The sequence below is a fragment of the Etheostoma cragini genome, chromosome 18, assembly GCF_013103735.1.
Source record: "Etheostoma cragini isolate CJK2018 chromosome 18, CSU_Ecrag_1.0, whole genome shotgun sequence".
Classification (NCBI taxonomy): Eukaryota; Metazoa; Chordata; class Actinopteri; order Perciformes; family Percidae; genus Etheostoma; species Etheostoma cragini.
This window is the reverse complement of record NC_048424.1, coordinates 1465272-1477530: the sequence shown is the minus strand read 5'-3', so window position 1 is coordinate 1477530 and position 12259 is coordinate 1465272. Positions and strand designations below refer to the sequence as shown.

Sequence of the window (12259 nt, the reverse complement as noted above, 5' to 3'; positions counted from 1 at the left end):
CTGTTTGTCTTTAATCTCCCAGCTCTGTTGTTTCTCAGCCAGGTCTTTTGTGAACTTTTCTTCTAGTTCCTTCTTCTCATCCTCCATCTGTTTGGCTTTCTTCTGCCAGTCTCTGTTCTTGACCTGCTCCGTCTTCAGGTTCTCTTGCAGAGAGTTGCACATCGTCTGCAAAGCGTTAAATCTGGTCTGCCAGCTCTCTTCTTTCTCGGCCAGGTCCTTTGTGAACCTGTCCTGCAGAGCGGTGCATTTTGTTGACCAGGTTTTCTCGCTCTGTTGGAGTTCAGCTTCATTGGTGTTTAGCTCGGATACTTTCTCCTCGAGCGTCTGAGTGAGACTGTCTATCTTAGTGTTGAGATCCAGGATTTCATAGCCCCGCTCGACGATTAGGTCCAGAAACCCTTTCACCTTCACCTGGACTTTTTGTTTCTCTGCCTCATACTTTTCAACCATCTCATTGTATTTGTCTTTCTGAAGCTGGATTGTTTTCTTGAGATGGCAGATTTCTAGTTTGAAATCCGCTGCCCGGGTAACCAGAAGCTCCTCAAGACGGCCGCCTCGAACCTTCTTAGGGACCATGTCACAGTTCTCCGTTGTAACCTGGGCTTGGCTCTTATTCTCCTCCAGGCTGCGTACCTTCATTTTCAGCTCATCGATGTTCTCGTGAGCAGAATTGAGCTGATTCTGCAGCTGGTGGTAGGTTGGGGGAGGGGTTGGACGGCCCTGTGGACCGCCACAAGGTCTTCCCTTGTTTCTTGGATTATTTCTTCTATCCATGGCACTGTCTGGAGCAGACTGTAGTTGTGCGTAGAAGACTGTTTGTTGATTGGAAAAGACTTCTCTGTTTGGAGACTTTTCTGTCTGTATCAGACTTTGTTTGTCAATCGAAGACGTTGTTGGTTTGTCAGACGTGAAACAAGACACCGTGTGTACTGGTTCCCAGTTGAAATGACTCTGTCTGGGTTTTAACCCTGAGTTAACATCAGAGTTCTAGAGTCCGACGACATCATTTGTTGCCTTTGGTCTTTTGATGTGGTGATGTCGCACTGAACACAAACATTCCGACAGTTGGTTTTTGTTTTGGTTTAAATTTTCTGTAGATTTCCAAAGGGGGAGGGGCTACTCCAGGCACGCCTGGATCCACAATTTCATTCATAATTTCTTCTTACTCTTGAAACTATGCAAAATACTTTTCCCGTTGAACACAAGAGTTTAAAATAAGAGTTTTCTTGCAAAACGTAATGTGCAAAATAATATTTTTTCTCGATTTCATTTTTTTTATCGTTTCAAAAGAAGTTGTGATCAAAATTTGATTAATTGCACAGCCCTATAGCCTACTACAGACATGAGTGTACTCCTACATCAGAGGAAGACCTTGTGCTACTATGGTTACCTGACAGAGATCACAATGAAAATGTGGAGTGCCGTGTGGATGTGTAATGGAAAGCACTTTGAATAACCTCGTTAAAGTTTATAACGTAATGGAATTATGTGATTCAGAAGTGGAAAAGAACAACCTTTAAATGTATTTTTTGTAGGAACTCTGTTACCAACTCTACAACGGCGAACTTTGAGCCTAGTTTGGACTACTGTGTGGTGAAGGTGCCTCGCTGGGATCTCAGCAAGTTCCTCCGAGTTTCCACCACGATTGGCAGCTCCATGAAGAGTGTCGGTAAGAGGGACTGAATAATAACATTTACAATTTAATCCATTGTATGCGTTGGACTGGAAAGAAAAACCATCAGTGTTTGAGATCTTAGCCCTAGCCAGATATTTATAAAACATTAGCACCAGAGTTGGGAGTTAGAAAAGTAAGACAATTACAGTAATGTATTCCTTTTTGCTGTAATGCAGTAATATAACACATTACTAATTTAAATTTTACTCTTTACCATCTCAGTAATGCGAGTTACAACGCATTTTAATGCAACATTTGGTGGTGTTTTGTGTAAGAATTCCCCAACAAGGCAAAACATTTCTTCACAGGGGAAAAAAAAAGCTGAGAGTATTATTTCCTGTTGCTGTATTTAAAGGTTGAGCTGTCTGCAGAGACGGAAACATTTGTGTAATGAATATTATTTTTAAGAGTTATTACTCTGCGTTGAAGTGAGGTGCTGTCCGGTCACTGTTCCCGTGTTCAGATCCAGAGACAGTTAATGTAAATGGGCTGTATTTATATAGCGCTTTTCTAGTCTTAACAACTACTCAAAGCGCTTTTACACAGTACGGAAACCATTAAGCATTCTGTAGACGGTAACTAGTAATCTTTAATGTTTTAGATTTTGGAAGTAACTTGCCCAACACTGATTAGCACAGAACAACAGTGGAAAGAAGTAGATCATCACCATTACTTCTCTTGACAGGTGAGGTGATGGCTATTGGCCGCAGCTTTGAGGAGGCCTTCCAGAAAGCTCTGAGGATGGTGGATGAGAACTGTGTTGGCTTCGACCACACCATCAAGCCTGTCTCTGACGAGGTACAAAAAAGAAGCTTGTTCTTCCTCTCGCTCTTTGTTTTTACTGTTCTGTTTCCACCAACGATACCTGTAATACTTAGGTTCTTCAACCTGGGGTGGGTTGCTTAGTGTACATCATTTCCTTTAGATCAAATCAACCATTAAGTCATTACGTGTCATTTAGCGGCCACTTTTATCAAAAGTGACTTCCAATTAAGTGCTTACAACCCTGAAGGTGCAGACTCCAGACAACAAGTAAGTAAGTGCATTAGCTTTAAATGAGCAGAACTACAATTCGTCATGTCAGTAGGTTGGAGTAGTAACTGTCCGTAACAAGGACTTTAATACATATTAATTATTTTACATGTTGGAGAAAAGCATTTTTTTATAATTTCCCCCCATCTTTTTTAACAATACCTGCACTCAAAAAACACATGCTGAGTAAGCCCTGACACTGTAAATGGGAAATCAATTCACATGCTCCTTGATAACGCTCTTTGATTTGTTGATCTCGTTTCTTAAAACATGTATTTAAAGACTACATTTAGGGGGTGAAACGGCCAATCATTTCCAGTCAACAAAATCCCACTATCACTAGTCAGTCAGTCTGTTGACGATGCAGCGAAACAACCGTTGTAAAAATGTTTTACACTCGGCCAACAGATGGTGCCAATGGACTACTGAGCCAGTATACTGTCAGGTAGCTAATGCCTTTTAATGAGACTGTTTAAGTCTGACTGGGTCATTGCCAAAAGGAGGAAACTTTCATTGTGTGTTAAAATTACTATGTTCTACTATTACTGGATATGTGGCTGATGTCTAGGTCAAATGCTTAAATCCTGACAAATGTCTAGCACCTTAAAACACTTAAAATACATGATAATGGCTTTCTTCTGCTTCCTCCCCCGTTCACCAGGAGTTGCAGACCCCTACAGATAAGCGTATCTTTGTGTTGGCGTCGGCACTCAGGGGGGGTTACACGGTGGACCAGCTGTACGAGCTCACCAAGATCGACCGCTGGTTCCTGCACAAGATGAAGAACATCACCGACCACGAGCGGCTGCTGGAGACGTACAACCAGGTACGTTTGATCTCAGGGAGCGGATGTCGGATCAATTAGCAGCTGTTGTCCTTTTTATTCAATTTATTTTTTCGACGTTGTTCTTCCCTCCAGGATGAGACTGTCATGCCTCCAGAGGTGATGCGAAAGGCCAAGCAGCTGGGCTTCTCCGACAAGCAGATAGCACAAGCTGTTCAGAGGTGAGTAGGAGACACCGTGTGGGCCTGAGGACCCGGTGCCCTCGTCATTTTTTAGACCGCTGTTTCAATCAGTCTGCGTTACGAAGGCTGCACGATATGAGGAAAATATCTAATTGTGATTATTTTGACTGATGTTGATTCACGATATTGGAGGGAAGGATTATTTTTGTATCATTACTCTCATTTTCATTGGAAAATGTTAAAGTTTTTGCAAGGGTCTGTACCAAAAAAGGATTTGTGTGCTGCAGCACCTCAATACCTTAATTCAGGATGGGTTGACACTTTTTTTCCTTTTTGAAAAAATAATAACTAGGGTTTTTGTTCTTCTACAGCACAGAGCTTGTAGTGAGAAAGCTGCGTCACGATTGGTCCATCCTACCTGTAGTGAAGCAGATAGATACGGTGGCGGCTGAATGGCCCGCCCACACAAACTACCTGTACTTGACCTACCACGGCACAGAGGACGACCTGGGCTTCGATGAGCAACACGTCATGGTGATCGGCTCCGGTGTGTACCGCATCGGCAGCAGCGTGGAGTTTGATTGGTGCGCAGTCGGGTGCATCACCGAGCTCAGGAAGGCAAGTCGTGATCTCATACCGCTGCAGATAGTTGGTAGTTTCTTACTTTTCTCCAGTTATTTGAGGGCGGAGTGTATCGCTCAATCTCACCATTTTCAAAATCTCTATTTTACCTATAGTTTAAAAACTCTACTTGATGTCATGTCTAATCTTAGACATGACTGACTCAGCTCCCAGCTTGCTGGACCTTAATTATTTGTTTCAATTATCATAATTGTTTTAAGAATATTTTTTGGGCTTTTCCGCCTTTGAGTTTTGACAGGACAGTTAGGGGAGAAAGGGGAGAGAGAGAGGGAAACCATGCAGGAAATCGTCATCACGTATGATTTGAACGCTGGACCTCTGCAACAAGACATAAACGTGTGTGTGTGTGTGTGTGTGTGTGTGTATTTAGCGCGATGAAGTCACGTGATTATTAAAACATGACCAGTGCAGCTTTAGATTGTTTTGTTTTTTTTACTTGATTGCTGAATGTTAGATGATACCTAACCTTTGCATGTGACTGGCAGCATGTTATCAGGCATAAATGTTTTTTTGTTTTGTTTTTAACATTTATTGCAGATGGGTTATAAGACCATAATGGTGAACTACAACCCTGAGACGGTCAGTACAGACTACGACATGTGTGACCGCCTCTACTTTGACGAGATCTCCTTTGAGGTAAGATTTCATTTAATTAATGACAGTATTGCATATCTTAACTTTTGCAGCTTTTGTGTTTTTATATTGAGTTCAACTTGATAGAAATTGTATAGGACACAGTTTGTCGGTATGCTTCACTCGATCTAATCAACCTGACTTGAAACACATTGTGTGATTTTTCGGTTGAGGTTTATAAGTGTCCTGTGTATACCTCCAGGTCGTGATGGATATCTATGAGAGGGAAAACCCAGAGGGAGTGATTCTCTCTATGGGAGGCCAGCTGCCCAACAACATCGCCATGTCGCTGCACCGTCAGCAGTGCCGCATCCTGGGAACTTCACCGGAGTTCATCGACTGTGCCGAGAACAGGTTCAAGTTCTCCCGAATGCTGGACACGATCGGCATCAGCCAGCCACAGTGGAAGGAGCTCTCTGACACCGAGGTACAGCGGACTGGGTTGATACCACGATATGTTTTAGAATATTGACTTTTTCAATCAAATAAAATGATTATGTATTTTGTTTAACACTAAACAACTAACAAACAGAACTCTCAGTGTGGCTTTAAAAAATCACTTAAGACATATTTAATTCAAAGGAATTAAATATTTAATATAAAATTAGTTTGGTACAGGGCTTTCGTTATCGTATTTCTTAAAATAGATTAATCTATTCGGAGTAGTGTCTTATATTTCATTTCTTGTATTAATTGTGTAAACTGTAAGATTTACTTATGATTTGTATTGTCAAAGAAAAGGTTGTAGGACCCCAGGAAGAATAGCTTTTAGTGTATGCTGAAGCTAATGGGGATCCAAATAAAACAAACAATCTAATAGATTTGATGGTTTTTGTAAGGTATTGTTTAGGGTCTTTTTCTGCGTGCTGCATATGAAATTTAGGAAGACAAGTAAGAAAATGGTCAAAGTTCTGTTTCCTGTTTCTTTTTCCTCCAGTCTGCTTGGAAGTTCTGTGAGACTGTTGGTTATCCCTGCCTGGTTCGTCCCTCCTACGTTCTCAGCGGAGCGGCCATGAACGTCGCCTACAGTGACAGTGACCTCGAGAAATACCTGACTAACGCTGTAGCTGTGTCCAAGGAGCACCCTGTTGTCATCTCCAAATTCATTCAGGAGGCCAAGGTTAGAAAACAAAGACATTGAGTTTAAAGATGATCTGTCAGAGAACCCAAGCTTCATAAAATCAAGTTATCAAGGTCTGTGACAATTTTGCATTTTCCAGGAGATAGACGTGGACGCTGTAGCCTGTGACGGGGTAGTGATGGCCATCGCGGTGTCTGAACACGTGGAGAACGCTGGCGTTCACTCTGGTGATGCCACACTGGTGACACCACCCCAGGATATCAACCAGAAGACGATGGAGAGGATCAAGATCATCGTCCACGCCATCGGCCTGGAGCTGCAGGTCACTGGACCTTTCAACCTGCAGCTGATTGCCAAGGTGATCATCCTGGAAGTTCTACCATGGTGATATTAGTCAGAAAACAGGCTGTCAGTCGTAAAATGTTACGTTTCAGCCAGTGAATTACACAGGATTTAAATTGTTGATAGGTAATGCTGTTATTGGCATGCTTGCTAGATAGTACAAAAGTAAAAAACACTCAATAGCTCATCTTTTGGAGAGGAGCATACAGCCACAGACAGTACGGCCAACTGTGCAAACTCACCATAATTACTGTGTTAATTATTGATACAAACGTGTGACGGACCTCTTAATCAATACCATCATCTCAGATTTGTGCAGAGATTCAAATCTCTGGTGTTGTGGCCATTGTCAACTGTTTCTGCCAGAAAATTTTACGTTTTGTGTCATTTAGCTGACGCTTTTATCCAAATCAACTTACAATTGCTATATATGTCAGAGCCATTAGGGACTTGAACCCAGATCTCCCACGCCAAAGACATGTGTCATAACCAGTGCGCCGTCACCACCACCAGCTTTGATAGATGGCATTAAGAATGCGGACTAGCTACATCATGAACAACAGCTCCAGAGTAACAAGTTTGTCGTAAGTCAACTTACACAAACAACCCTATTTAAACTATATACTGAATGTACTGCCGACAATCTGTGTATTGACTGAAAATAACATTTGGCAGGACGCGTGATTGCTTAGTGCAAAAAAACAAACAAAATAACCCCTGTACATAAAATAAATAGTCCATAATAAACACGTTAGGCTGCTCGTTGATGATTATGATGATGCATTGACTTTATGTATCCCATCTCCAACAAATATTGAAGGGATTTTATTCCAGTGAACAAGTAACAGACACTCGGTCTGATGCAGTGCTTGTATTTATTAAGTGATGGGTGAGGAAGTTAGAGCAAGGGATTGTGTTTTAACTATTATCAATCATCTAATGCTGTTTGTTTTTTTGTTTTTTTTGTTTTTTGCCAGGATGATCAACTGAAGGTGATCGAGTGCAACGTGAGAGTGTCTCGCTCCTTCCCCTTCATATCGAAGACACTGGGCGTGGACCTTGTTGCCCTGGCAACTCAGGCCATTGTGGGGGAGGACGTGCAGCCTGTGGGGCTAATGAGAGGAAAGGGGATTGTAGGAGTCAAGGTAACTACGTCACTTATAAGGACTGTATAACAACTTCTATGGAGGACCTTTTTTTTTTGTTTTATATTTCGGAGAAAGCACCCATCAGTTATCAGTTCACCTTCTGACCACGTGTCACATGTCGTCCAGGTTCCCCAGTTTTCGTTCTCTCGGCTGGCCGGTGCCGACGTGGTGCTCGGGGTTGAGATGACCAGCACGGGCGAGGTGGCCTGTTTTGGGGAGAACAGATACGAGGCTTACCTCAAAGCCATGCTCTCCACGGGCTTCAAGATTCCCAAGAAGAACATCCTGCTCTCCATCGGCAGCTATAAGGTACGGACATCAACGTTAAACTTGCCTTAACCCTCACGTTGTCCTCGGGTCAAACTGACCCGCTTTCCTATATCAATGTTCTTTTTCACTACACAAAATAACATGATTGACTCCACACAACGCTCTTTGCCAAGTACAAATCTCTACTTTCATTAATTTTGGGGCGTCTTATTCAATTTTATAGCATTTAAAAAAATAAAATGGAAGTGTTTTTGAAATAGTATTGAGTAAAAGTTGACATATTCCAGTCTGTGATTATTATCAACATCCATTCCTTTCATTTTAGTCTCAATAATTCCTAATTTCCGCTTTTCTAACTCAAACATTAGGTATAATTTCCTATAAATGAGGTTTATTGGCCATAATTCCCTAAAATGTGTTGTGTTCAGTTGCTCCAGGTGACAGTTTAAGTTATGCATCTATGTAGAAACGATGGCACACTACAGTAGATCTGCAGTTTTGCGTTTGATTAACGGATGGTGCTTAAGGCCACGTAATCATGGGAAAGTAACTTTTAGCTCTTTTGTGTCAAAACAGGTCTGTTACATGATAGAACTGAGACCACTTGAGACTTTCCTAGTGCTGATAACTAGACTAAAAAATAACTATTATTGTATTAGCCACACTTTTGTTAATCCAAACCTAAGATGATATAATACATAACCGTTTTGTTGACTATGTTTTGTGTGTTTACAGAACAAGAGTGAGCTGCTGCCCACCGTGCAGGCTCTGGAGTCTATGGGTTATGACCTGTACGCCAGTCTGGGTACTGCAGATTTCTACACAGAACATGGAGTCAAGGTAACTGAACTGTTGTCAAATTAAACAAGAATATAAGGAGTTAGTATCACAAAGCATCACAACTTTCTTCTTGTTTTCCCTGTTTCAGGTGAAAGCAGTGGACTGGCCCTTTGAGGAGGATGACAGCGATTGTCCCACCAAAGAGAAGCAGCGCAGCATCATGAACTATTTGGAGGAAAACCACTTTGACTTGGTCATCAACCTCTCTATGAGGAACAGTGGGGGGCGCAGGCTGTCCTCCTTTGTCACTAAAGGCTACAGGACGAGACGCATGGCCATCGACTACTCTGTCCCGCTCATCATCGATATCAAGTGCACCAAGCTCTTTGTGCAGGTCAGATTTGTACTTTAATCATTAAAGGAGGATTTTGGTCGATTCCAACACGTAGGTCTGTAGTTTGTAAATTTGAAGGTCTGTCAGTAAAGAGAAAAACTAAAACAATCTGTGCTGCCTACACCGTGTTATCCTCCTGCTAGAGTTGGCACCCAACAGGTTTTAAATGTGTGTTTAGCCTCTAAACATGTTCTAAATGTCATTACAAGTCTCTACCCACGTGAAGTGATTCCTTCAGGGGCAACCCAGTGAATCTAACTGATGGAGATGTGACAGAAATGCATGAAAGCTGTGATAATTCAGCTGTTTACTTCCTGCGTTGAGAGGCTGTTGAAGTTTAGGGACAGTCTTCAAACTACAACATCGAAAAGAGATGAAACTAAAATATGTAGGCTATCAATTTAATTAAATAAGGTAGTGTCTCCAAACTTACCTCAATTTTAACTTTTCTCCTGCTAGTTGTACTACAGCACTTACTTTTCAAAAATTAGCATATGCTTAATTTTGAAAATATGTTTATCTCTTTTCAATGTTGTCGTTTGTAGACGGTCCCTGAGCTCTCCTTGCACTATCAACACAGGACCTAAACACAGCTGAATTAGCACAACTTTCATGTATTTCTGTCACACCTGCAGCAGTCAGATTACTGTGTTCACTCAGAAGGAATCACTGCACAAGGAGGGGCACTTATATTGACATTTTGAACATGTTTAGAGGCTAAAAACATGTTTAAAACATGCCCTGTTTAAGCCTGTTGGGTGCTTACTCTAGCAGGAGGATAACACGGTGTGGGCAGCACCGATTGTTGTAAATTTAGAGGTCTATCAGTAGAGAGAAAAACTAACCAGAGTTATGTATTGGAATAAAGCGGAAATTTCCTTTTTAATGTACAAGGCACTGTATGTACTGTATTTATTATGTGTATTTAATATATTTATTGTCACAACTATCCCTCACCCTTTTAAATGCCCCCCAGGGGATAAATGAAGTTATTTAAATTGGAATATAGTATTTTTTTTTTATTACTTTAAAGCTTTTCTCGTTTGACGGAAACATAAATAATATGAATGATGATGTTTTCAGGCTCTCCATCAGATCGGTCGGACTCCACCAGTTAAAACTCACATCGACTGCATGACATCTCAGACGCTGGTCCGTCTGCCTGGTGAGTCTCTGCAACCAGAAGGAGAAACTCTCGTCTGACTCTGGGTGCCTTGAGAGGGTCTGGTCATTGGAAGGCAGCTGCAAAATGGAGAACACACATTTTCGGTTTTGTCTTCCTACTACAAAAATAGATAACCTTTCACGTAAACTCAAAATAAGGATGTACATAAGAGTTTCAACAATATAAATGAATGACACAAATAGTAACACTAGCAGGTAAACATATATGTATATGTTAGTACTACAAAAAAGATGTGGCGGCTGTTTTCTTTCTTGCTCTTTAGTAAAAAGTGGACTTCAGTGGCCGGATTAGCTCATGTATAGAGGTGTACTACTTGACGCAAAGGCCGCAGGTTTGACTCCAACTTGCCCCCCCCCCCCCAAAAGCCCTAAAATGGCCCCAAAATTTTTTTTTTAAGTGGACTTCTAGTATTCTTTCAATCTGTTCCAATCGCGTGTGTGCGTGCGTGCGTGCGTGCGTGCGTGCGTGCGCGCGTGCACGTGTGTGTGTGTGTGTGTGTGTGTGTGAGAACTTTTATCCTGGTTATTATAAGATTTTAATAAGTGTATAATTTCTGTTTTTTTTGTACCTACACATCATATCCTGGTTTCAGAAACATAAAAACTGTTGATTTGTACTTTCTGTTCCATGTAAAGTTTATATCCCACAATTAATCAATGATCAGAATGAGCGTTATCAATCGAATATTTGTGTCCATGTAATTTAATAAGGGGAAAAAAGCAAGTACAATTACTCAGTTACAAATAATAATTATTTGATTCTTAGGTCTGATCGACGTGCATGTCCACCTGCGGGAGCCTGGTGCCACCTATAAGGAGGACTTCTCCTCTGGGACAGCCGCTGCCCTGGCAGGAGGAGTGACCATGGTGTGTGCGATGCCCAATACCTCGCCTGCCGTTACTGACGCCAGCACTCTGTCCCTGGTCCAGAAGGTACGCCCACATTTTCTTTCAAATTGAGAGAGCGAAATCAACGTTAACTAAAGTACTGTTCATTAAATAAATCCATGTTGTGTTGGTTTGTGTCATCAGTTGGCCAAAGCGGGCTGCCGGTGTGACTACGCCCTGTATTTGGGCGCTGCTTCGGACAACGCTGCCGCCCTGCCGTCCATCGCTAGCCAGGCCGTCGGCCTGAAGATGTACCTGAACGACACGTACTCCACCCTCAAGATGGACAACGTCTCTCTCTGGATGGAGGTAGCTCTTCACACCTTTACCAAACCGCCGGGGTTGAACCTTTGGTTACTAGTTGAAATTTTTTTTAAAATGCAGTTAAAAACAGAGCTAAATGTGACTGTTTTTTTTTAAGTCGGTTGGAGTTATTTTGTTTCCACTAACTTCTCTGTTGTGACATTTCTTGAAGCCATCATCTAATCACCATTATGGCAGTTCTCCATTTGGCTATTTCTGACTAAAGCCCAAAAACGGCGTACGCTGTGCATCTCTCAAAAAATGTAACTATGCATCGGAGAGACGTAGACCACATCTGTGATTGGTCTGCTTGGTCGTGGCTTGGCAGCATCGCATTTGACTTGTTTCTAGGTTTCCTTCTCCATAAACAACATGAAATCAAGTAGAGGGTTAACTTTTCCTGCTACAGCTTCCTGACTGTGGTTAGAAAGCATGTTGTGTTGGAAACACTTTGTTTCTCCCTCTCACTCGCTCTACCACACATCTCTCAGCATGCACACATGCTGGCTCTGCTATTCTATTAAAGAGAAACTATAGAACGAAGCAGAAGTATAAACCTCAGGCGACGTACATTGTCTACGACGCAAGCTCTACGTAGATCTTCGGTATGGCCATAAATACATACATGCCTTAATGCTTGCAGAAGACCAATTGAAAGATTTGCCTCCATTGTCCCTCACTGTACACCAAACTAACTGTCCTGTTCTCTACACAGCACTTTGAGAAGTGGCCAAAGCAGATGCCCATCGTTGCACACGCTGAGAAGCAGACGGTGGCTGCGATCCTCATGGTGGCCCAGCTCTACCAGCGGCCAGTCCACATCTGCCACATAGCCAAGAAGGAGGAGGTAAAATACAGTTTTTTATTATTTTTGAATTTGTTGTTACAGAATTCAAATGGTGCAGAGACGTGTAACACTG

The 12259-nt window shown here is 42.0% G+C and overlaps 1 protein-coding gene across 1 annotated transcript in view; it reads left to right on the top strand.

Annotated features, from left to right (window-relative positions):
* The window catches only part of cad (carbamoyl-phosphate synthetase 2, aspartate transcarbamylase, and dihydroorotase), a 31962-nt gene that overhangs the window by 12635 nt on the left and 7068 nt on the right, over nt 1-12259 (top strand). The window contains exons 15-31 of the mRNA XM_034900184.1: nt 1536-1669; nt 2361-2473; nt 3369-3533; nt 3627-3712; nt 4045-4291; nt 4853-4951; nt 5151-5375; nt 5886-6068; nt 6169-6387; nt 7349-7516; nt 7646-7828; nt 8525-8629; nt 8718-8963; nt 10047-10128; nt 10915-11081; nt 11181-11345; nt 12055-12186. Coding sequence (XP_034756075.1) covers nt 1536-1669; nt 2361-2473; nt 3369-3533; nt 3627-3712; nt 4045-4291; nt 4853-4951; nt 5151-5375; nt 5886-6068; nt 6169-6387; nt 7349-7516; nt 7646-7828; nt 8525-8629; nt 8718-8963; nt 10047-10128; nt 10915-11081; nt 11181-11345; nt 12055-12186 — 2719 coding nt within the window. The remainder of the gene's footprint in view (nt 1-1535; nt 1670-2360; nt 2474-3368; nt 3534-3626; nt 3713-4044; nt 4292-4852; nt 4952-5150; nt 5376-5885; nt 6069-6168; nt 6388-7348; nt 7517-7645; nt 7829-8524; nt 8630-8717; nt 8964-10046; nt 10129-10914; nt 11082-11180; nt 11346-12054; nt 12187-12259) is intronic.